This window comes from Melospiza melodia, chromosome 3, assembly GCF_035770615.1.
Source record: "Melospiza melodia melodia isolate bMelMel2 chromosome 3, bMelMel2.pri, whole genome shotgun sequence".
NCBI classification, from domain to species: domain Eukaryota; kingdom Metazoa; phylum Chordata; class Aves; order Passeriformes; family Passerellidae; genus Melospiza; species Melospiza melodia.
Window position 1 is genome coordinate 112,180,685 of NC_086196.1, and position 22,477 is coordinate 112,203,161.

The 22,477-nt window shown below is 45.9% G+C and overlaps 1 protein-coding gene across 3 annotated transcripts in view; it reads right to left on the reverse strand.

Moving 5' to 3' along the window:
- RALGAPA2 (Ral GTPase activating protein catalytic subunit alpha 2) overlaps positions 1 to 22,477 on the reverse strand; it is a 94,342-nt gene that overhangs the window by 37,054 nt on the left and 34,811 nt on the right. For all 3 annotated transcript variants that reach the window (XM_063152681.1, XM_063152679.1, XM_063152682.1), the window contains 13 exons: positions 16,972 to 17,100; positions 16,034 to 16,162; positions 15,301 to 15,359; positions 14,894 to 15,002; positions 14,273 to 14,383; positions 13,868 to 13,936; positions 13,570 to 13,707; positions 12,934 to 13,120; positions 11,425 to 12,190; positions 11,095 to 11,166; positions 10,015 to 10,138; positions 9,031 to 9,186; positions 2,571 to 2,729 (listed from right to left, as the gene is read on the reverse strand). In XM_063152681.1, the coding sequence (XP_063008751.1) occupies positions 2,571 to 2,729; positions 9,031 to 9,186; positions 10,015 to 10,138; positions 11,095 to 11,166; positions 11,425 to 12,190; positions 12,934 to 13,120; positions 13,570 to 13,707; positions 13,868 to 13,936; positions 14,273 to 14,383; positions 14,894 to 15,002; positions 15,301 to 15,359; positions 16,034 to 16,162; positions 16,972 to 17,100 (2,208 nt within the window). The remainder of the gene's footprint in view (positions 1 to 2,570; positions 2,730 to 9,030; positions 9,187 to 10,014; positions 10,139 to 11,094; positions 11,167 to 11,424; positions 12,191 to 12,933; positions 13,121 to 13,569; positions 13,708 to 13,867; positions 13,937 to 14,272; positions 14,384 to 14,893; positions 15,003 to 15,300; positions 15,360 to 16,033; positions 16,163 to 16,971; positions 17,101 to 22,477) is intronic.

Genomic DNA, 22,477 nt, shown 5'->3' on the forward strand with positions numbered 1-22,477 from the left:
AGGAGCTGGGGAGCGGGGCAGACTTTCTCACCACTGCCCCACAGAATTTACAGATGTAACCCAGGGACAGGGTGAGTGTATCCTGGCTAGGGAGAGCAGCAGCAGAGCCGAGGGCTTTGGAGCCCGCCGCGATCCGAGCCGGTGCGCGCAGGGCTCGGAATTATTCATTCCCCAGCACACACAGTGGCCTTGCCAAGGGTCATCAAAGTCACTGGAGCTGCTTCTCCTCAGCTTCCATCTGCACGGGGGCCCTGCCCTAACAAGGGTTGGGGGGAGGCCAGTGGAACGTGCAGGGCGCGCTCCCCGCTCGGCTCCGCTCCCAGTCCGGCACCCAACACCCTGCCAGCAAAGCAGGGCTTCAGTGGCCACCACAAACAAACAGCCTGCTTTGACAGGAATCAATTTAAAAAAAAATAGAGGGAAAGATCCCCTTCTGTGAGTACTCCAAATGTCACTGCAAGTTATCCGTGAAGCAAAAATTAATATTCAGCCCACTGCAAACACCTGCTTCGTTCCAATTTCCAACAGCAAAATCATTATTTCTGTTGCCCGCAGTAAAAGTAGGCAAGGTTAAATAAACCTTCTGAGCACAAAGACTTCCCCTCTACAGCAAGCAGCACTAGTTAAAAGAGTGGGGAATGGGTAAATTATTGTACCAAATGGCTGAGAATTAATCTCTGATGACGAGCTGCAATCTAACGAGGCATCTGTGTCCCAGGGAACCCGCAGCATGTCCCTGGCGGTATGTGCAGTGCGGAGCTTGCCTGGCATGCTTTGTCCCCTCTCGCAGGCAGCTTTTCCTCTCATTGTTCCCAATATCCTCGTGCATCTGTGACGCGTGGAATGCATTCACACTAACAGACTTACTATTGTCTTCCCTCCCAAGCTTTGTCGGGCAAAGACTGCAGCACAGTTCCTGATAATTATATTGCTTAATTAATCAAGACAAAAAAATTTGCAAATCATTGCCGGGTTGCCAAGCAGGGAGATCAAAAATGAAAACAATACAAGCTGAAGCAATATAACAAAAGTAACAGCTATCTGATCAGAAATTCTTCTATAATGAAGCTATTAATGCTAAAGCGGTTAATGTTAACATTGCTCCAGGTGTCTCTACTTGGCTGCAAACAAAAAGGCTAACATTATGGATATAAAAGGCCAAATGTTGCCATGGATTCTGTAACCTGATAGAGAGGACAGCCTTTTCATTCGATTAGGGAATGCAATTTAAATGCCAGGGACTGAAGCCAAACAACAGACATTTCTCTCTGCAAGGCTCGTTCATTCACCCCGGGGTCAGTAGCTGGTGAACAAAAGGTCAGCCACACTTGCCCTGGAAATGTCTGGATTAATTTTATTACATTGTAATGGTTTGTACTTTAAATGTAGGGATAACACTAAATTTCCAGTTAGCTCTTATTCTGGCTGCCCGTTGGGTGGTTTTGACTAATATGTAAGATGACACAGCTTTTCTCCATTGCACCAGAGAAGTCTCAAGCGTGTTCCTAACGCTAAATTCTCATTTCCCTGATGGAACATTAAAAAAAGCTAAAAGCGAAAACGCTCAAAAACTAAACTGCACAGCTCAACATTGAGCGTAAAAAAACCCCAGCAACCCACTATTATAAATTTTTCAAGTTTGAAATGTCTACTCACAAAGCACTGTTGTATCCAACAACTCCATCGCGCGCAACTCAAAAAATAGTGTCTACACCTGGTCAATATGGGATATGATGGAGGCATTTACCACAGTTGGCCACCCCTTTGGACAAATATTGTCCCTCCTCTAAGGCAAAGGGAATTTATCACAATGACTACTTTCACAAAGTATATTTTACACATATTTTTGCATCCACAGTGTACCAGACGAGCATTGACTGCAGTGGCTTTTTCACACACATGCACAGATGTACATACACACACCTCTGACATTTTGCAAAAAAATGCATTTTTTTCCAAAAAAAGGTCTCAGCTGTGAACCTCCCATACTTTGTTTGATGACAGGATGCCCAATGTCTGCATCATCCCACCCAGTCAGGTGACAATGACAGTGCCACAGACGTGAGGTTCTGCTTGGTGCCGTGTGTACAGCAGTGACCCAACACCACACAAGGAGCTCAAAACGTGAATGGTTTGCCTTCACTGCCTCAGAGGACATTCACAGTGGCTTAAACACTGTTCTTTGCCTAACTTCTGTAGGTTGATTATTCTGGAGTGTTTCACTCAGTGCTAAGTATGGCTATAAAATGAATGAGCAATCACTCCGATCACCATGAGTAAAGCCAGTTTTAAAGTCAGCTCATTGCTCAGCTTTTCACCTGACATGCACAGACTGATTTGGGCAAAAACAGTTCTCAAACTCTAAATCCCGAGCCCTGCTGAAAGCAGCAGAACTACTGCTCAGTGGCACAGTAGAGTCAGCAAGGCACTTTGCTCAGCTTATCCTTCACCTGACATGGACAGGCTGATTTGGGAAACAAACAGATTCAAGCTCTAAACCACTGAGCCCTGGTGAAAGCAACACAACTGTGGCACAGCACAGCAGGGCCAGGGAGGCACCCAGAACGTACCTCGGGTTTCTTCATGATCTCAATGAAGAACATGTGGTTCTTCATGGGGTAGATGACGATGAGGACGTCGCCGAAGTCGGTGGGGATGATGCCCCTGCGGTAGTTGCGCGTGTGCTCGGACCACACGATGTGCACCTCGTCATTCCCCAAGTGACGGAGCTGCAACAGCAAATTGGCTCTTTATTAATCCCTGTGATAACCACGCTGCACCAGGGGTCACGGCTCACAAATTGAATTACAATGCTCGATAGCAGGAATATTTCATTACGGAAAAGTTAAAATATTGTTTTTCTCCAGTTGCTCATGAAAGCATCGGCTCAATAATTTGCTTCATTTAGAACTCATTGTTGTCTGATGGCTTAATTAAGTCATTATCAAACTAGCCATTAGCATGATATGTAAATGTACATTACCTACAGTGATTTAAGATGGAAAACTGAATTACTGGAACAAAGCATTAACCAATGGAGCATTGTATTCCAGCTAAAATAAGGCAGCTGTCACAGAAATATGAAAATGCCTTGACTCAGAATGTCAAGAAACTGCCTGTCATGAACCACTAAACAGAATTTATTATCCACAAACATCTCCTCACTGACTCTGTCTGGAGGGGTCTCCTGCCTGAAACGTCAGCAAAATATCTGGGCAGTGTGAAGTACAGGAGAATGGGAAATACTGTGGGAGTTACACCTTTTCATTTGGAGCAGAGCTGCATGAAATACAGAAAAAATTTAAACATGACATACACAGAAAGCCTCTGAGAGCCTCTCTGTGTGTGTGTGTGTGTGTTTGCTCTGCTGCTGGAGGAGCTGGAGGTGATCTAACAGATGGCAAAAACTATTTGGCAATCACGTACAAGCCTCACACAATGGTTTCAACTGTAAGCTTTAAAGTTAAAATGTAATCCACACACACAATGCCAGCTCCAAGCATAAAGAGACTTAAAGTCCCACTTAAAGCTTAAAAGACACTCCCCCCCTCCAATTTGGTGCTACCCCCAGAACAATGTGCACAACAGAGCGAACAAAGAAGCCAAAACGAAGCTCTGCTACTTCACTCTGTGTAGGGGGAGAGAAAAAAGGGAAAAGAAGGTGGTGATTTTCACTGGTAAATAACAACTAACCCCAACACGCTTTGGATCAGCCCACGCTGTGCTGATGAGGCTTCCCTAGTCAGAGCCAGGCAGAGCCTTTAGAAGGAAAAACTTTCACTCCTACGTATTGGTGACAAACTGGACCCCTCAGTCACGAGAGAAATGTGGCAAAACCAACACACTGTGAAAACATTTTAAAAGTTACAACTGTGAACTTGGCTTACAGGTCATGCTCCAGCAGAATGAAATAAAGCTCAGTTCCCAGAAGAGCTGAGATTCTCAGTTTATTTTAAATTAAATAGAAGATAATAATGCTGTTTTATTTACACCCATGAATAAAGGTAATTTTAGCTCTATCTGAAGAAAACATGAACCATTTTTATCTTGGAAAAACATGGGAACATGAACAATACTATTACTAGAGCTTCTTATATGTACAAAGCAAACAGAAATTGCTGTTCTTGTGGTCACCTTGATATCTGTGCAGAAGCTTAGTAAAAACAAAGCAACACACAAGAAAACACTCACATTGGGAATGTCACAAACTGACACATACCAAAGGCAGCAGGAATTCACCCACAGGACAAAACCCTGATCTCACTCTCTGTGACCAGCTGCAGCCAGGTCACCTCCAAAGTGATCAGAAGGGAGATGTCAGGTTTAGTCAGATACACCCCAAAACCCATCTGGGTGAGCAGACCTTGTGCACAGCAGGTCCCAGATGCTGAGGATGCCTGGCCAGGCTGTCCCGCTCCAGGATGGGCCCAGCTCAGCCCAGCTGAGCTCAGGGAACTCCCGCCAGGGATTTGGAAGTGCCCACGTTTGCCAGACTGAGCCCAAGCCAGCTCTGGCACTGGCTCCCCAGCACAGAGAGCCTGCAATGGTGGCACCCAGCAAACCTTCCTCTGCTGAAGGAAGCCCAAAAAATAAACATGGAATAAATTCCATAAGGCAATTTTGTTGCCCAGGTGTGGAGAGCAGCTCACAAATGCAGCTCAGCTCTTCTGAAGAAAAGGCTCTGTACTGTTGTGCCTCCTATGGCTTCTGGGGTGAGAAACAACACATATTGCTATAAAAACAGCCATGAAAATATGTCCAAATACTGCTTGAGGGACCCTTTGTAAAATCCTAAGGAATTGTTCTGATAATAAACAGGTTTTACTGATATTGTACTGATATGGCACCCTTCAGAATAAAATTCAGTGAAGAAGGGAACTTAGCTGAACCAACACTTGCTGTGCTCATGATTCTGCCACAATCCCCAGTGCATGACAGAAACTTGTTTCAGAGCTTGAGTTACTGCCCTTGTTTTGAAGCCACACATCCTTAAGCATCACAGTCTCAAGGTATAATGTTATAAGGAAAAAACTGGCATTAATCAAAAATATTTGTTACTGAGAGGTAACTCCATTGATAAAAAGCCGTTACAATAATCTCATCAGTGACAATAAGCCAGCTGCTATTTTCCTGGGTTGTTTATTCAAAACAGCAGCTGTGGGGCAAACTCAGTGCCCTGAAGGACTTCAGCAAGAAATGTCGAAAGCCCCATGGTCAATGCGTGCGGAGCCAGAGCTCCAGGCTGTGCTCCCATCCAGTTTAGGGGTGGGGGGAATAAAGAGATAAACTACATTAAAAAAATCCCAAAGCAGACATGAAATCAGATTGGCTTTGGAAGCAAACCCCAACAGCAGTGTGGAGTGATGTGCACACTGAGGGAAGGCAGTGTGGCACTGGCAGTGTCCTCCCCTGTGCATAGGAATTTTTGGTGGGCGCGGGAATTGGCCCTGGTTTGGTAATCAGGGTGCTGGGACACAGCCCCAGCCCCAGGCATGGGTCAGCCCTGCTGTTCCTGCCCGGGGCTGCACTCTCCAGCCCTGGGAGGGCAGGGGCAGCTCCAGCTCCAGCCCCAGCCCTGGGAGGGCAGTTCCAGCCCTGGGCTCTGTGGGTGACACTGGTCACGGTGCACACCTCCGGCATGACCTCCTTTCCCTCCTAATTGCATTACACAGCCAGCTGGCCCCAGAGAGGAGTCGTCTGTTTGACTGAAGAATTCCTGCTTTTGGGGAGGCATGGCTGCTACTTTTGCTAAGTAACAGTGGGGCCTGACATCCCCATTGTCTGGCTGACTGTGTGCCCATCCTAAAATCTAAGTTTTATTTGTAAATTAAGCAAGAAACTTCCTGCCAGAGCAGGGCTGCCTGGAGACTGATAATGTGTGCCTTTCATTCCCTTTCACTCTCACTGTATCACTGCCAATTTGTTTTTCTGCTGCTCGCCAGCCCGAGGCCATAAAAGCCTTGTAAGACATAAGTGCAATTATAGTCCTGGAGTCAAATGAATTGGACAAATCCAATAGCACAGCTCTGTCCCCACTCTGCAAACCCCTACAGCAGTCAGATTAGCTGCTAAAAATCTAATCTAGCCCCAGCTAACAAATTTCTGCAGCAAAGGAGCAAGAGTTCAGTATGGGGTTGCAACCAGATTTCTGAATTGAAAAAGTTCTGCTCTGACAATGGAGAAGATGAAATAAATCACTGGGAAATTCGGCAGCACATCTTTAAAGCGTTAAGCACAATTTGAGCAGAATGAGACAGGGACTGTAGGATGCCATCCCTGGGATTGATTTTCACTCTTGCCACAAGACAGGCAGATAAAGTTTGGAACCAATGATGCTGAGCCCTACAGCAGCAAAAGAGACCAGCTGAATTTTGTTTACTCCACTAGGAAAGATTTCTGTCAGGGCCAAGACTTATTTGGAGAGGGGTTTTTCTTTCTTCTTTTGTTTCCTTTTTTTTTTCTTCCCTCCTGAATTAGCAATATAATGTCAGCATTTACCTCAAATAAAAAAAATGCAGACTGCAAATCACAGCTCTACTGCACAAAAACAAGGGGCCAAGCTCATCCCCAGTGGAAATGCACTTATTCTGGGAAATTCATACCAGAACTTAATTTATCCTTGCGTTCAGTAAAAAAAAAAGAACCACAATAACATATTTAAGTAAAATTACTACATCTGCTGAATTCCCCAGCCCCCAGAATTTATGGCTTTGCTGTGGCTCCCCAGGGCAGCAGGTGGTCAGTCCTTCTGTTCAGCTGGGAGTGTGCTGACAGGGATGAAGCCTCTCTTGGTCTGAAGCAAAATAAGCAGAGAAGAAACCTCAGCAATCAAAAAGATTTCAGAGATTAGAGGGACCTTAGATCCCAGAGTGAGGGCAAGAAAAAAGAAGCTGTGGCCCCCATTGCATCCTGATGAACTTTTGTCTTCCCAGCACCACTGTCCTGTATCACCAGGTACAGTTCAGCTGTAGGAGCAGGAACTGAATGAATGCCATGGACTTCCATCTTTCTCTCCACACTCCCATAAAACAAAAGCATTGATGGCAAGAAGTAAGAAATATGAAGTTAGAAATAATCTTTTTAACCTGGCCATTCTGCCCCAACAATGTGAGGCAAGGACCTACGCCCAGAGAGTTGTCCACCTTCCAGAAAGTGCAGTGCTTCTGAAATGCACCTTTTCTCCACTCACAGCTGCAGGTCTGCAAAATCTGTCAACAATCCTTGCATGTCAACAGAACTGCATGTGTGCTCACAACAGAAGCTGTGACAAACTGCATGAAACTGTGTGAGTGGAACCATGGATGAGTACACACTGAAAAGCCTTCTGAAAGTAATCTGATCTGAGCCACTCCTCAGGTCCATGAGCCTGCTCAGAGATTTGTCCTTCACTGGAATTCCCAGTCTGATCCCTGCAGGGTTCCATTCCTAGAGCAGACCTCAGGTTTTCTGAAAAGGTCCCAGAGCAATTCCTTTGCAGTTATTTTCTGCAGACAGCATGTGCTGGAGCTGGCCTGGTTTCCTGGCACTACAAAACTTGGAGACTGACAGCTACTAAATGCTTTTGGTTTCTGTTTCTCAGAGAAGGAATTCTCTTAGAGCAAACACAGGGAAGACAAAGAGAATAACGAGACCCTCAGTGCCTGTGATAACCCATAACATAGATGAAAATAAGGAAAGTAAGTGGATTGTTTGCAGCTAAATCCCTTTCTTCTCCTTGTGGTAGCTCTGCCACACTGTGCTCTCCTCTCCCAGGTGATGAATTACTCAACAGCCGGACCATATCCCACTGCCTTTGCCAGGCTTCCACAAACCCCAGGACTTGCAAGGGAAGGTTGGACTAAACAAATTGCCATGGTTTGTGTAGGAAAACTAAGTCTGGGAAAGACATGGCAGCAGTTCTCAGACATGCACAAGTGTGCTGCAAAATAATCTGCCCTTCATATCCATGTGCAACAGGATAAGAATCAATGGGCTTAAATTGAAGCAAAGTAGCCGCTACCAGAGATTTTTTTTGTGGTACAAGAAGTGGAGCACAGGAATATGGAATATGTTGCCTAGGGCAACTGTAAATCATTCATCACTGGAGTTTTGGTCTAGCAGCTGGACAAATACTGGTCAGGAATAATGAAAATACAAACAGTTCTACACTGGTATGGTCACAGAGACTCTACAGCCCAGTCCTACACACCACTACCTCACTGCTCCTTCCCGAAGCACTCAGAATACTTTACTCCATAGCCTTGCATCCATGAAGAAGAACATGTCATTTTGTTGATTTTCCTTTTTTTTAGTGACAGATATCAGAATAAAAAAGACAAGGTCTGACTTCAGTACAAAACACCAGGCAATTTTTCAGAACCAGTAATCAGAGATTCCACCTTTATATTTCAAAGAAAAGCACACATCATTCTGAAACCAACTGGATGGCTGCTGCAGCATTACTGATGCATGCTAACAACCTCTGCAGGACAAGTTACCCATCCTAATTAAAAAGCTAGAGATTTTATTTGCCCTAAAAATCTTTGAGTCTAAACAGCAGCTGGCAAACAGCATAACCTGAAATCGCTCCTTGCTAGGAAAGATGAACAATTAAGTACTGAATTTTGGGCTGGGTTCTGACTGTCTGAAGCAGAGGCTGCCTGTCAGACTTGTGCCTAACTGGCTGCTGCCTTGAACTCTGAGCTGGCTGCTTGGGCTCCTGAGCCTGTCAGCCCTCTTTCCCTTCACTGTTCCCCATAGGACAGTTTGATGATGCTGCATTTGGTTGCTTTGTTCTACCAACCTACAGCAGTTTTGGCAGGCAGACAATGTACAAATGAAATTATTGCTAATATTATTACCCACGGTGGCATTTGAGGCTACCATGGAAATGTTAATTGTGTTTCAGAACCCAGAATTTAGATGCCATTTAATTCAGCCAGCCCAGCTGCAGAAGCACCACGTGGCAACACAGGCACAGCCTGCCAGGACCAGTCAGCTAAGGCTGCTTCCAGCTCTGATTTTGATGGAAACACACTGCAAAGCCTTTACCTTTTTGGTCAGTGAGTCATCTGAGTCGGAGGGCATCCTGGTGGACACGTGGAAGATGATCTCCACGGTGGAGGTGGCGTAGTAGGGCGCGGTTTGCCCCGTGCTGCCGTTGCGCTGCAGGCCGCCCATGAACCCGCCGTGCGTGGACAGGTCGACCTGAGGGAGCCAAAGGCACAAACAGCAGCCACCTGAAAGCACTGACACATCACCAGGATTTGCTTCTCTATCAAGGTTAATGAAATCACCACCCTAGGTTTCTGTAGCCAGACAAAAAGAAGTCTTTCCATCCCAGACAAAAAGAAGTCTTCCCCTACAGCTCTGCGATCTTTCCGTTAGATTTGTCTTTCCCGTGTCTGTATTTGACATTTACTGAAAACAAATCTCTCTGAACTAGGTTCTGAGTCATTATCTATCCAGCTATTTTACCTTCCGCCAGCAAACAGCAGCAAGGAAACAACAGCATTCTGCCACAGACTGCTGGCTAAGGGCTCTGTGGGGCTGGCAGCTCCCACTGCCAGGAGTATCACAAAAGGCAGAAAGAAAAAAACAGAAAAACTGCAAAAGAAACTGAAGATTTGTACAGAAAAAACACCCTTAGAATAAATTATTCCAGAACTTCATTCAGAAGAAACACCTCTCTGAAGTCAAGCCTGAGTCCAAAGGTTTGTTTGTTTTCCCAACAGCACCAGCCTGAGGATGCTGCATCTCGCTGTGGCACTTGGATCCTTAAATGTGACATGCAGCTACTCTGGATTTCCCAAACACCAAAACGTCCACGGCATTTAGATTATGACACACCATTTTGACAAAGCAAATTAAACTCACACATGTCATAAAGAACTCCTGTGCTGAGTGTGCTCTGACCATGGCAAAAGCTAAAAGTAGGTAAGCATCAGTGTGTAGCAAATTTTTTTTTTTTTTTAAATTAAAAACTGCATAAGTGTCCTCAGCAACAAGGTAGCTTGTCTAAATTATGGCTGTTACCTCCCAGCCCAGCCCAGCCACAAAATCTTCATAGGCCTGGCTTCCCCTGGCGTTGGCCAGGATGGAACACTTGTCCTCCTGTCCCTCAGCGATGTAGAACACGGCGATCTTGTGAGTCTCACGACTGCCACAGGGTAGAAAAAGAAATCAAAATTAAACAAGCTTCAACTCAAAATTATTTTTCAGATCCCCCAGCACTCCAAACAAACGTATGACCCACATTTAGCTCTGTGTGTCAATTTCTTTTATGCACACAAATACATCAGTCACTTTCAGATTTCCTCCCCCTTTTTGCCACCAAAACCTCACTGCAGAGACACCCCAGCTTAGAGAGCAGAGTCAAGCCTGGTCCTCCTGTACATCAGCCACAAAACTGGTGGCCAAACTCTAATTACAGGGTTAATGACTCAGATCTGTGCAGCACTGCAGAGACAGTGAGGTGGCACAGGTGTTAATGGGAGCACAATTTGACGTACAGAATTTTAATTACAGGGTGATGACATACTAGGCAGAAGAGGCATTATTGATTTTCAGACCCTGGGCAAAGTTTTACAAGGCTGACAAGGACAGTTGGCTTATCTGAAAACATGCAAAGTGCATTTGATGTAGAAACTCAGAACTCTGCAATGCTTCAGATGTTTTTCAAACAGCTCTATGTCAAGTAATGAAAAGAAACCCATAACATGCAGAACTTCATTCTGCCACTTCCTGGCTGGGGAGCAGTTCTGGGTGGATCACTCCTCAAGGCATTGCTCCTGAGACAGAGATCACTCTGTAAAAAATACTGTTTTGTATCAGCTGTACCCAGATCACAATCAATTTGATTCCCTCCCCTCTCAGCTAAAGCAGACTTGAAAAAAATCTCTTATTCTTTGCCACTGATTTGGAGTTCTCTGTACACAGAGAATGTGCCAGTGCAGGTGGCTTCTCCATTCAGGCTACAGAACTCTGGAGAAACAAACAGTCCAATTTTCATACCAATATTTGGATTCAACAGGAATGAAGTTTTGGTTCTGGTGACTCATTCTTCCTTGGGAAACACGAACCTTATCACTGGTGTGCTCAGTACACATCACCTACCATTGGCGGGAATCCAGATTTTTCAGCTCTCGCAGCAACTTTGAATTTTTCTTCAGCAGATGAAAGCTTTTCCTAAAAATAAATAGGAAAGGTTTGAAGGCAAATGCAACACAATGGAGGCACAGTATTTCATCATCCAAACAGCTAAGAGAATTAACATGACATGATTTCTTAGAATTATTGTTGTGCACAATCTATTGGTGTGTATTTCGAATCATCACTGAAGTTCAAAACTCTGCTCTTACCCCCAGCTGTACGATGCTCGTTTTCTTAAGTGTGTCAGGGGTAAAAAGTGAGGAGGGTACCCTAAGAATGTTCCTCTCTCCCTACCTTCTGTCCCAGGAGTTCATTCCCAAGTCGTTCAGCAGCAGCCGACAGAAATAAAAGGAGGCCTGGGGCTGGACAGGAGGCGGTGGCTCCTGGCGGGCCACGCTCATGCTGCAGTCCGAGCTGCACTTGAGGATGAACTCCCTTTCCTGGGCGCTCTGCTGCAGCAGGGCCTCGGTGATGGCGCGCTCCTGCTCGGCGCTCATGCCGCAGGGCGGCGGCGCCGGCTCGTTCAGCTTGCGCTGCGGGTGCGGGAGGCACTCGGGGCTGCTGCTCCCGATCCTCTCCAGCAGCTGGTCCAGGGCGTCCTCTCCCTCCTCCAGCTGGGAGCCATCGCTCTGGGAAAGGCCCTGCTGCTGCTGTGGGTCTCTGGAGATGGCAAAGGCGGCGGCCGTGCTGCGCTGGGGCAGGCAGCCCTCCAGAGGCCCGTACAGGACCCGGCCATCCCAGGAGTACTTCCCTGAGATATCCCGCACGATCACCCGCACGTCCGACGCCGGCTCGGCTCCCGCCTTCTTCTCGGCGGGGATCTGGAGGTAGGAGATGAGGGTGCTGTCGTTGAACACGAAGAGCTGCAGGTTGGGGCTGCGGAACACTTCCGAGCACAGCTCAGAGGACTCCACGTAGGAATTGTCGTGGTTCTCGCTCAGGAGGCTGTGGAGGATGGCAGGGCCCCCGCTGAGCGGGTAGTGGCTCAGGTGATTCACCAGGTGAGTCATGACCATCCTCGCCGTGAGGGGGATCAGCTCCAGATTCCTCCTCCTCTTCTCTGAAACCATCAAGGAAAACACAATGGATCAGTAAGAGCAGCAAGAGGCAAAACAAAAGGAGCACCTGCAGATTTCTCCCACTTTGCAGCCCTATGTGACCTGCTGATCCTTCCTGTTCAAGGAAATATTTCCAACAGCTTTCCAAGAAATCCTACCTATTCCACAGTTTTATTTTACTTCACCACATCCCCAGAGCTATCAGAACAGGAGGGTGGCACAGCAGAAAAGCCAAGGCAAACCAGAGATGTCACTGCAAAGCAATGCTCCTCCATCCCTGGCAGGTGGGAAGTGAGGCAGGGAGAGACCTCCTGGATGCTCAGATGGCCCTCTCAGCCCAGGCACATCCATAAGGTATTTCCTTAAGTGACTTTGCTCTGAGCTACTGCTGTGCCTCCATTTCTCCCATGAGAATGTTACTCCTTTTATGGCCAGAAACCTCCTCATTTCTAGGTTTTCTCATATTCAGTGTAAAACTATTTATCTGTGGTTTACAGTGTTTCTCCTTCCTTTTACACCTTCTAAACATAAATTTGTTCTAAGGAACAGCATTGGCCATGAACTCAAATATCCTATCACAGAAGCAACTGGAATTCATCCAGAGAGTCGTTCCCAATTCTGAAGGAACAGTTGCTACATGCAGTAAGGAGAAGCATATTTCCAAGGCAGAGATGGAGCCTGGAACTCTGTTTCCCACTGCTGCACACACATGCTGGCCCAGCCCACACTCTGGGCACGCCTTTACCTTCAGCCACGGTGAGCAGGTCACCCAAATCGGCGGAGGAGGGGCACTGGGCTGGCTCTGAGGAGCTCCTGACGTTCCCCAGGGGCAGAAAGGGGTCATAGTCCGAGGAGGAGAGGTCGGCCAGGCTCAGCACATAGTGGCTTTGCTGTGTGTAGGTGCTGGAGCCATTGATGCAGCAGTGCAGGACCTGCAGGGACATGGAGCCAGTGACAACCTGGGACAGTCCCCAACACACCCAGCGAGCAGGCCCCCCAGTTCTGACACACTACACAACCCACCCGTGTCCAAATTCAGCATTTCTAAATCAACAGTCTCCATCTGCACTGATTCTGTGCTTTTAACAGCTTGCTTCAGGGCTTGTTCTGTATTTTAACAACCCACTTCAAATAATCCAAATACTACTGCAAAGATTACATTGCCTGGCTTGTTGTTTTAAGCATTTTACCTTTGTCTTCACCATCCTCTGTCTGTTCTACATCTCTAATCTTATCTTCTTAACATTTTCCATTTGTAACTTCTCACCTGCATGACATGATTTTCTAGTGCTCTACAAAGCTGCTTCTGTGCCATCTGGGTGTGTGAAAGGCATCTTCAAACAGCCGGGCAGAGCAAATCACCTTCTTTTCCCCTACTCACTCTGTAAATATAATCCAGCAAAGGAGCTCTGGATGCATGTTGATCCTCCACAGCACCAGCAGACACAGGCTCCAGCAGCATTTTCATGGGCAGTGCCATGCACCAGTCCAGCAAGCAAAGCAGCAGTGAAACTATGAACTGAACAAGAACACGGTGCTTAGGTACACTCTATTAAATTCACCCAGACTTTAGGGTATGAATTGGAAAGTTTAAAATTCAGCTCTGGTTAGGAGCAACCTCATTTAAAACCTCCCTCAAACAGCACAAGGAATGGAGACAGCTCTTTTCAGTGACACACCTTTTTATCTGCTTCCATGGAGGAGTACTCAGCACCGGGCAGGAGGAACGCGATGGTGGCCACCAGGATCTGCAGACAAACAAGCAAGTGTCAGAAAGGCACTCAGCTTCTTCCTCTGGAGAGACAGACCTTCCACAGAGTGTGAAGACAGTTCCACAGGGCACGGAACAGGTTAAGTTCTCATAGGAGCACCTAACTACCCGTGCTAATCAAAGAGAACATTTTACTGAGCACTATGCAAAGAAGTCGCTACAAACAAGAGACCTACACTGGTCCAGGGAGTGTAGGAAGTACCTCCCTCACAATTAAAAAAAAGCAGTTAACAAAATCACAGCAGCCCAATGAAGGGATTAAGACAACTTCACATATGATTTTCATGCAAACATTTTAAATAATCTGACGTACTTCCGTAATTTTCCGGCACAGGGAGGATTCGTACTCCTGAAGCTTCTGCCAGTAAGACACCAGCAGCTGAAGGACATCACAGGCTACCTGAGCTACCAGCTTGTTGGAAAACTGGAAGAAAAAAGGTGATTGAAAGCCAAATAAAATACTCAGATACAATACACTGCATTTAGATTTTCTACATTTCATTATTTTGCATCTTTGCAAAGAATAAAAAATGTTAGGATTGTGAGATCACATGGTCAGCATTAGGAACCAGCAGGTTTGACATTCACTGTGTGATCTTTTATGTGAGTTTGCTGGGGAAGGAGTCTATAGGCACACAAGCTGTTTTTGCAAATATTCTGCACACTTGTACAGGACACCACAGCAGCAGCCTGTGCCTCAGATTATCAGTGATTATTTGCAAAGTGGAAATGCCTTTTTTTTCCCAAAGCACGCTGATCAGAGCCGACCCCAGCAATACCTTCAGTGTCACACCTATGACATTGATGGCTTTCTTCACGTGGGGGTGGCCTGTGCACTGAATTATTTCAGTGCCTCAGATTATCAGTGATTATTTGCAAAGTGGAAATGCCTTTTTTTCCAAAGCACAGTGATCAGAGCCCACCACAGCAATACCTTCAGTGTCACACCTATGACATTGATGGCTTTCTTCACGTGGGGGTGGCTCGTGCACTCCGTGAGCTCCTCGCAGATCCATACGCCGAGGCCACAGATGGCTATGCATCTTTGGGAAAAGGAAAAGAGAGCTGGGCAGGAGATTTAAAGCAATATTTAGGGGTAAAAAAAGGAAATAAATGCACAAAGATGAGATCTCTCTTTCCCCTCCAGCACGACAGGCCAGCACCTTGATGGTGCAGAGTAAGGCTTAACCTCACAGGACCAAAGCACAAGGCAGCAGCAGAAGATAAGCAGCAAGAAAGACTTTTCCAAGCCATAAATGGTTGGACTTGATAATGTTAAAGGTCTTTTCCAACCTAACCAATTCTATGATATTTTCCCATTTCTTTTATTCAGTATTTTACCTTGCAGCTTCACATGGCTCCTCTGTGGCATTCTTCAATAAAATATTTATGAGGCAACACTAAAATAACAAAATAAATTAGAATAAGCATCTTTTTCATACATCTACTTTAAAGTTGTTGAATTTGGACATAGTTACAGGTGAAGTGACTTAATTCCCCATCTGTTGCTAAAGCATCTTTACCTCATGCCAGTTGTATTTTGTCAAGGGAGAAACATTGATTACAACTCCAACATACAGGCCCTTGAGGACAAATCAAATCAGCTTACAACTAATGTACAGGCAGCAAGAGGAAATCAATTCATTTTACAGTGTCAAGGGGCAGTTACAAACAACAAGTGGTGGTCACTCCATACAAACTGTAGCGTTCAGGCTCTAACCAAAGTACGTCATGAAAAATTTAGTGTATTATTTAGTACACAAAGCTGTCTTAATTTTAGAAGTAAGACACCTCCAGCAACTCTCCAAGGCCTGATGAAGAAGCAAGAACAGGAGCCAAGCATGTGAAGGGATTTCTGCATTCCCTTTGGTTCTGCCTACTCAGGCCACACATGAGGAACTCAGAGATTCCTCCTCAGCCATCCCTAATTTTGAGCAGGGGATCACTGTGGTGCCTCACGTTTATCAAAAGCAACAGAGGTTTGTGTGAGGGCAACCACTTGGGCAGGAATGAAGTCACTGCATAGGGAAATCAGGTTAGGCTACCTAAGGATTTACAATACATGTGGCTTTACCTTCAAATCTGCACTTCCTGTGATGCTCTCACCAGCTTCTGAGATGGGTCCCAGCTGTGGGATTCCTTGGTAGGTGTTGGGAAAGCACACAAGAGCACCAAGGATGGTGTGAGCTTCGGAGCGGGGAGCCTGGCGAAGGGCAAGCAGGCAGAAATAGTCACAAAAAAAATAGGTGATATCAATGTGCAGAGAGATCCCTGCTCCAACAGAGCCATCAAAAGCACCACAGCACGAGCTATAAACACATTAACTACTGTGTATATGTTAAACATGCAATGCACACCCAGTTTTATGCGCACAGGAGAAATGAAGAGGGTGTTTTGGTTTATGGCTTTTCCCTGGAAAACTGAGCATCCATTTCTTATTAGCATTTAAGCTTTGGATCAACAGGAAGGCTGACTAAACTATTTAAGAGCTGATGGAAGAAGAGTGGCTAGATAACCATTCCAGCTCTGCTGTAACAGGAGAGGGCTGTGGCCCTGCACAGGGCCACCTGCTCAGCCACACAAATGTCAAGAGCAGCAACAAAAGCCCTGAGCCCGAACAGACCAAAAGGTCTCCCGTGAGCTGGTGCTTCACATGCAACAGAGCTTTCCTGTCTCTCCCAGGACTGCCAGACCTTTACCTTTATTTTGGCAGCCCCTCATTGACTTGCTATTTGACTTATCCTTTGATAATTTAATCGTTTAGAGTCACATTTCTGTTAGTGCTGACATTTAGCCTGAGATGCTGCCTCACCCCGAGAGTTCCCTGCTCTCTCTCAGTGTCTGCTCCCTGCAGTCGCACTCACGGGGCTCTACAGGCATACAGGACACGCTTTCCTCACGCTTCAGCCTTTGGATCAAACACCTCTGCAGCAGCAGTGTGTTGCCTTCTCCCAGGATTTCCCAGCCCAGCTGCCCCAGTCAGCGTGGCTGTGCCGAGCCAGCCGCGCTCACCTCTGGTGTGTCTGCGCTCAGCACACGCGCCGCTGCCCCGAGGAAGTCCCCGATCAGCATCGTGAAGCCAGGCAGCCCCAGGAAGAAGAACCACGGCAGGCAGTGCTTTATGACAGTGTTCAAGATGTCCTGCAAGAGAAGGCATCTGTGAGAAAAGCCAGGACACCCGAAAACAACAGTGAGAGTATCAGAAGATTTAACTTTGAGGTTTGAGAAGATTTAACATTGAGGTTCCCTAGTCCCACACTGATTGAGGTGCAAATTCCCAGAGCAGAGCACCGTGTGCAAACTGACCTCCATGAAATCATGACCTCCCACTTCATGGGTAGAGTAGCCAAAGTGGAGTAGCCAAAGTGCATTTGTGATTTTGGTAACATTTGTACCCCTAAATTCCTGTTCAAAGCCCACACCGCCATTCATATCTCTTCGTGCCTAAACAAAACCATTCTGTTAAACAAGACTTCAGAGTGAAGCATCCAAACACTGAATGGACATAAGATGAAGCACTGCAGCAGTCCAGAGGACTGAGTTCCTCAAATCTCTCAGAATTCCATGCCACAAGAAGATGAGCTGCCCCTCCAGGCCTGCTCCCTGCTTCAGGTGCCCTGAAGGAACGGAGCAGCAGGCCCAGCTTTGCTTGCCATCACCCTGTGGTACAAAACACATTCCAGGTAAGCCTTCCATCTCTAATCCTCCCACATTTTAAGTCTTCACAGTCTCTCGAAAACAGAGCAAAGTTCCTATATTTGGGTTAAGATTTCTTCCCTGCAAGCTTTCAGCAGGTTTAAAATTAGGCATACAATCTATATAATCCTTTACCTGCAACACTGTATTTGCTGAAGAGTTACATCAACCTATTTCTTATACTGAGGAGATAATTATTTTCCACTCAATAAAATTTTGAAAAGTTGCAAAGGAAAACCCTTTTCCATGTCCATCCTTACTGGTTTCATGATGTGTCAAAGACAGCCTGAGCTAGAGACCCCTATAATGTCCTCTCAATCTCATGCAGAAGCTAAAGCTGACAAACACATGCTCAATCTCTACAGCAGAAGCTAAAGCTGACAAACCCAATTTTCTCTTCACAGAGAGATGCTTGAACATCACCATTTTCTCAAAGCCCTCTGAAGACCTGCACAGCTCCTACTTCGTGTTCCACTAAGCGTTTGCAACACCAGTATCCTATGAAGAAACTACTATATATTCAAATAAACAGTATTAGTTTTTAACATAGTAGCAGATAACGCTTTCACTTTCCTGAATAAGATAAAATGCCACTCAAGTTAATGTTTAAACTTGTTTTAATCACTTCCTTTGATACATTTTAAGTCAATATGGGTCAATGCAAACATTGAGAAGCAGAGCAGATGGATGCAGCCGCTCATAAAGCGGGTGGTAAACTCTCAGTCGGCGCAGAACAAAGGACATACCTTGTTATAATTAAGGGCTGATTAACGCTCTGTGCTGCTCCAGCACAGCACACCTGTACAGCAGGGCCAGGTAAGGCTGGGCTGGCCCTCAGCAGGGCAGCAGATGGGAGCAGGCTGCTGCTGACATGTGCCACAATAAAAGAGCCCGGGCTAACCTGGCCGGGGAGGCGGCACAGGGAGCTGCTCCAAACAACTGCATTAACTCCTGTCCTCACCCCAGAGCTCCCATCTGCCACACACCAGGACATGGATCCCTGCACACAACACTTCCCATAGGGAGGCAAGGAGAACCACAAAACATTACTGTCATACACGAATGCTGTGACAGCACACATGGTCCAAAAATGCTGCAGGGATTTACTTGCCAGTTACGAGATGCAGTGATACTAAAAAGAAATCATTTTCCATTGAGAGAAACTTTCAAAAATTCCCTTTGAAAAGCTCTTGAAGCAGTCCTTAGCTTCCCTTCAAATTCCCAGTGCAGGCACACACACCCAGAGGGAAGGCACAACACACATCTCCCAAGGGAGGACAGGAGACAAACCTGCTCAGCCAGGCTCACCCCAGGCACTGAGCACATCACCCTGGGCATTTTGGGTCACTGCACCTCAGCTGGGGCTGGGCAGGCTGTCCCCTGCCTGGGGAGGGTCAGCACCAGCCCAGGACAGCACTCACAGGTAGCCTGCCAGGCTTGTCCCCTCTCCCAGTGAGCAGAGAGCCCAGCTCACAGCACCACAGCATTTGGGGCAGCAATCTGGGGGCTCAGGGAGCTTATCAGCAGAGAGAGGCTTGTGAGAGGGCGAGGGAGCCAGGACATCTGTGCTATCAGTGATAGGGCAAAATCAGGTAATTCAAACAGAGCCGGGCTTCCTTCCCTCCCTGCAAACGTAAACTCCGGGTAGCAGCTCCCAGGCTGGTCAATGAATCACTTTAATTGAATGCTATGTACACAGCAACTGGAAAACACAAGCCATAAGAAAAACATATGGTGATGGCCGTGGAAATTGGTTTACTCATTCTGCACAGTGTTGTTGCTTTACTTCTTTCATAATTGACCTTTAGAACGATAAATGTGTAAAATAATTTTGGTTTATTATGGCTCCAAACCTTTCAGCAATTACACAAAATGAAAATTTAAAAGGAAGTATTCATTCTGGAAGCATTTCCATTGTTTACATAATTGCACAGCTATAATTTAGTGTTCATGTTGTTAAAGAAAAGTGAAAAAAAGGACCATTATGGACTATTTCAATTCAGAATGATGCTCTGTGGTGTTAAAGCTGGGGAAGAGGGAAGAGGAGGGGGCAATCGCATGCATGTCCTTCTCAAATGCATTAACCCTATAAATGGCATCATATTTCAGTGTAGGTTAATCTAGTAATTCAAATTATAAGGTTGTAAACATCCACTGAGTAAGCAAAATAAATATATGCAAGTTCACTGAAAGGTCAATTGCAAAAATATTCTTCACCTAATTTTAGTTGAAGATTTTGCAGATTACAGGTGTAACCAAATAGCCTGCCAGCTGCCTTCCTCATGTTTCCAATTGTCCCTCCACAGGAACAACATGGATTTTTCACTGAAAGTTCACTCTGTTCCTCACCAACAGACACCTCACTGGCAGCTGAGATCTATGGCACGGGAAAGATTATTAATTTACAGAAGGCTTAAGACTTCCCTTTTCTACTTTAAAGGAACAAATTTACTTCCATTTACGTATGTCAAGTTTTCCTACCTACCATGAAGATTCAGGTAAGAGTTAACTTGTCAAAAATTAAGTCGCAACACAAATTTATTAAGTATTTTGACAACCTCAAGAGACCCAGGATTAATTTATCAGAAAGCTGCATTTCAAGGTGCCAGGTAAAACCAAACCCCAAAATAGTTACATTTTATACCCCAAGTCCTTCAAGGCTGGAATATAACAGAGGGAGGTTTTTTTAATTTCTCCCATTTTGGAGCATGTATGATACTTTCACAAGTGGAGAGAGCAATAGGATAAAGGCCTAGAATAAATATTTTGGTTTGTGCACACACAGAGCATGCAGTGGATGCAGGTACAAGGGTGTGGGTGCTAAGCCATGGCACTGCCTGGAAAGTGGAGGTGGGTTTGTGTCCCCACACACATCAATCCCAAGTGCCTGTGGCAGCACTGCTCCAAGCTCTGACAGACCACAAGAGCAGAATTTGGGTGGGATGGAAGCTTAGGAAGGACAAATGAATTACAACAAAATAACAGAAAAGAACAAAACTACCAAAATCACTCCAGAGCGCACAGCTCCTGCAGTTGGCAGGACCTGGTTCCCCCCTGCTTCCAGTCAATCTTGCAGCTTTTTTATCCAGCACTTCTCACTCAGCCTGGTCTGGGCAAGCAGAGGGGGATGTGAGAGTTCCTATGAGACCCTGGCATTTGGACTTTTGTTTGTCCCTACTGGAAACATGCTGTCTGTTAACACTTTTTTCAAAGCACTCAAAGCACATAATGGGAGCACACAGGCAAATTTTCCACAGGAAATGAGATAAGGGGTGGATTAAAAGAGGGAGAAAATCATGGCATCCATTGGAAAGAAGTCTCGAGAAGCTAAAATAGGGGAATCTAAGCCTTAATAGACTGCATTAAGGTTATTTCATTTTAAATGGCAGTTTAAAGAATCTAAACAGCATGATGGTTTCTGTACAACACCATCAGGCAGAAACCCAGGCAAGGAGCACCCATTCCACAGCTGACAAAAGCAAAGCTACTCACTACTTATTGCACCTTTACACAGCTGCTGCTGCTCCTGGCTGCTGAGTGACACCTGGGCAGATGCAGGCACTCAGTTTGTAGTGATTGGGAGTACCAATGGGTACAGCTGTGCAGGACAGGTGAGCAGCACTGACAGCAATGAGCCATGGAGTGCCCAGGTGCACTGACCAACCACCAAAGGGAGCAGAGGGCACACAGTTGTAATGCACGTAAGATGAAGGGTATGAAAGGTTCTACTGAAGAATAAGAAAGTGCTGATGCTTGCAGCCTTCTCTGCTCACAGTTGTACCTCCATCATCAGGCAGAAAGATATAAAAGCCCACAAATGCTGAGTGTTTTTTTTTTTTAAATGTCAGACCAATGTTAATACAAACAGGTAATTAATGCCTTCTCTGGTAGCAGCTCTGCTGAGAAATGCTTCCTATTACAAATTAGCCATTTTCTACACAGAGCTCCAGTGGGTGTTTCTACAGAAGCTTGGAGCTGCTGCAGCAGCCTCCTTTCCCTCATCACCTACAGTGCCTTTGGAACAAATAAAGAGGCTTTGGGACAACTTTGGGACAATGGGCACTGGTATCTCAGCACCTCTACTGACAGAGCTTCTCACCCACAGCATCCTTGCACTGCTAAAAGGAACTGAACTAAAACAAAGCTGCTGAGTGCCCTGGCTGCAGCCAGGCTGTGCTCCACAGGCAGGCCTGCTGCTTGTGCTGACATTTAATCACCCAGGACATCTGCCAGCTTGGCTGGACTGCGGCGATTTTCCTCTTATTCCATATTTAAAGTTTGTTCTGCTCTCCATATCACTGAACTGAAAAAGCCACCAGCAGAGTCTCCCCCTTTGGCCATCCACTGTCCTTTCCACACAGAACCTCTGAAGTCTCTACCTTTGATTATGTTCTCCAAAAACATAAGTGTCCTACTCCAGAGGTCCTCTGGCAAGTAAGCATGACTATAATTCAAATTTATTTGTTAAACGCACTCCCAAAGTCAGGAATACAAGTGATCCCCTTGCTCACTTTGCAGGTAACCTCTGAGTGCCAGGTGACACCCCAGCGTTGGTGACAGGTGGCACCAAGCACAGTAACTGATGCTCACCATGGTAATAGGGTGAGACTGGCTAAAAAAATGACACTGAGCAGCAGAGGGTTGAAACCTGAAAAAGGATTGACAACCTGCCTCTTCTTACAGTGTGCCTACAAGGTAAGAACCTCACCTGCACTTTCTCTCTACGAGCAGAAATTTAGACAGAAATAAGAAACGGCAACACAAAAGTCCACAGAATTCTCAGGAGACAATCACCAGCAACCTCAAAGGATTATTTAAGTGC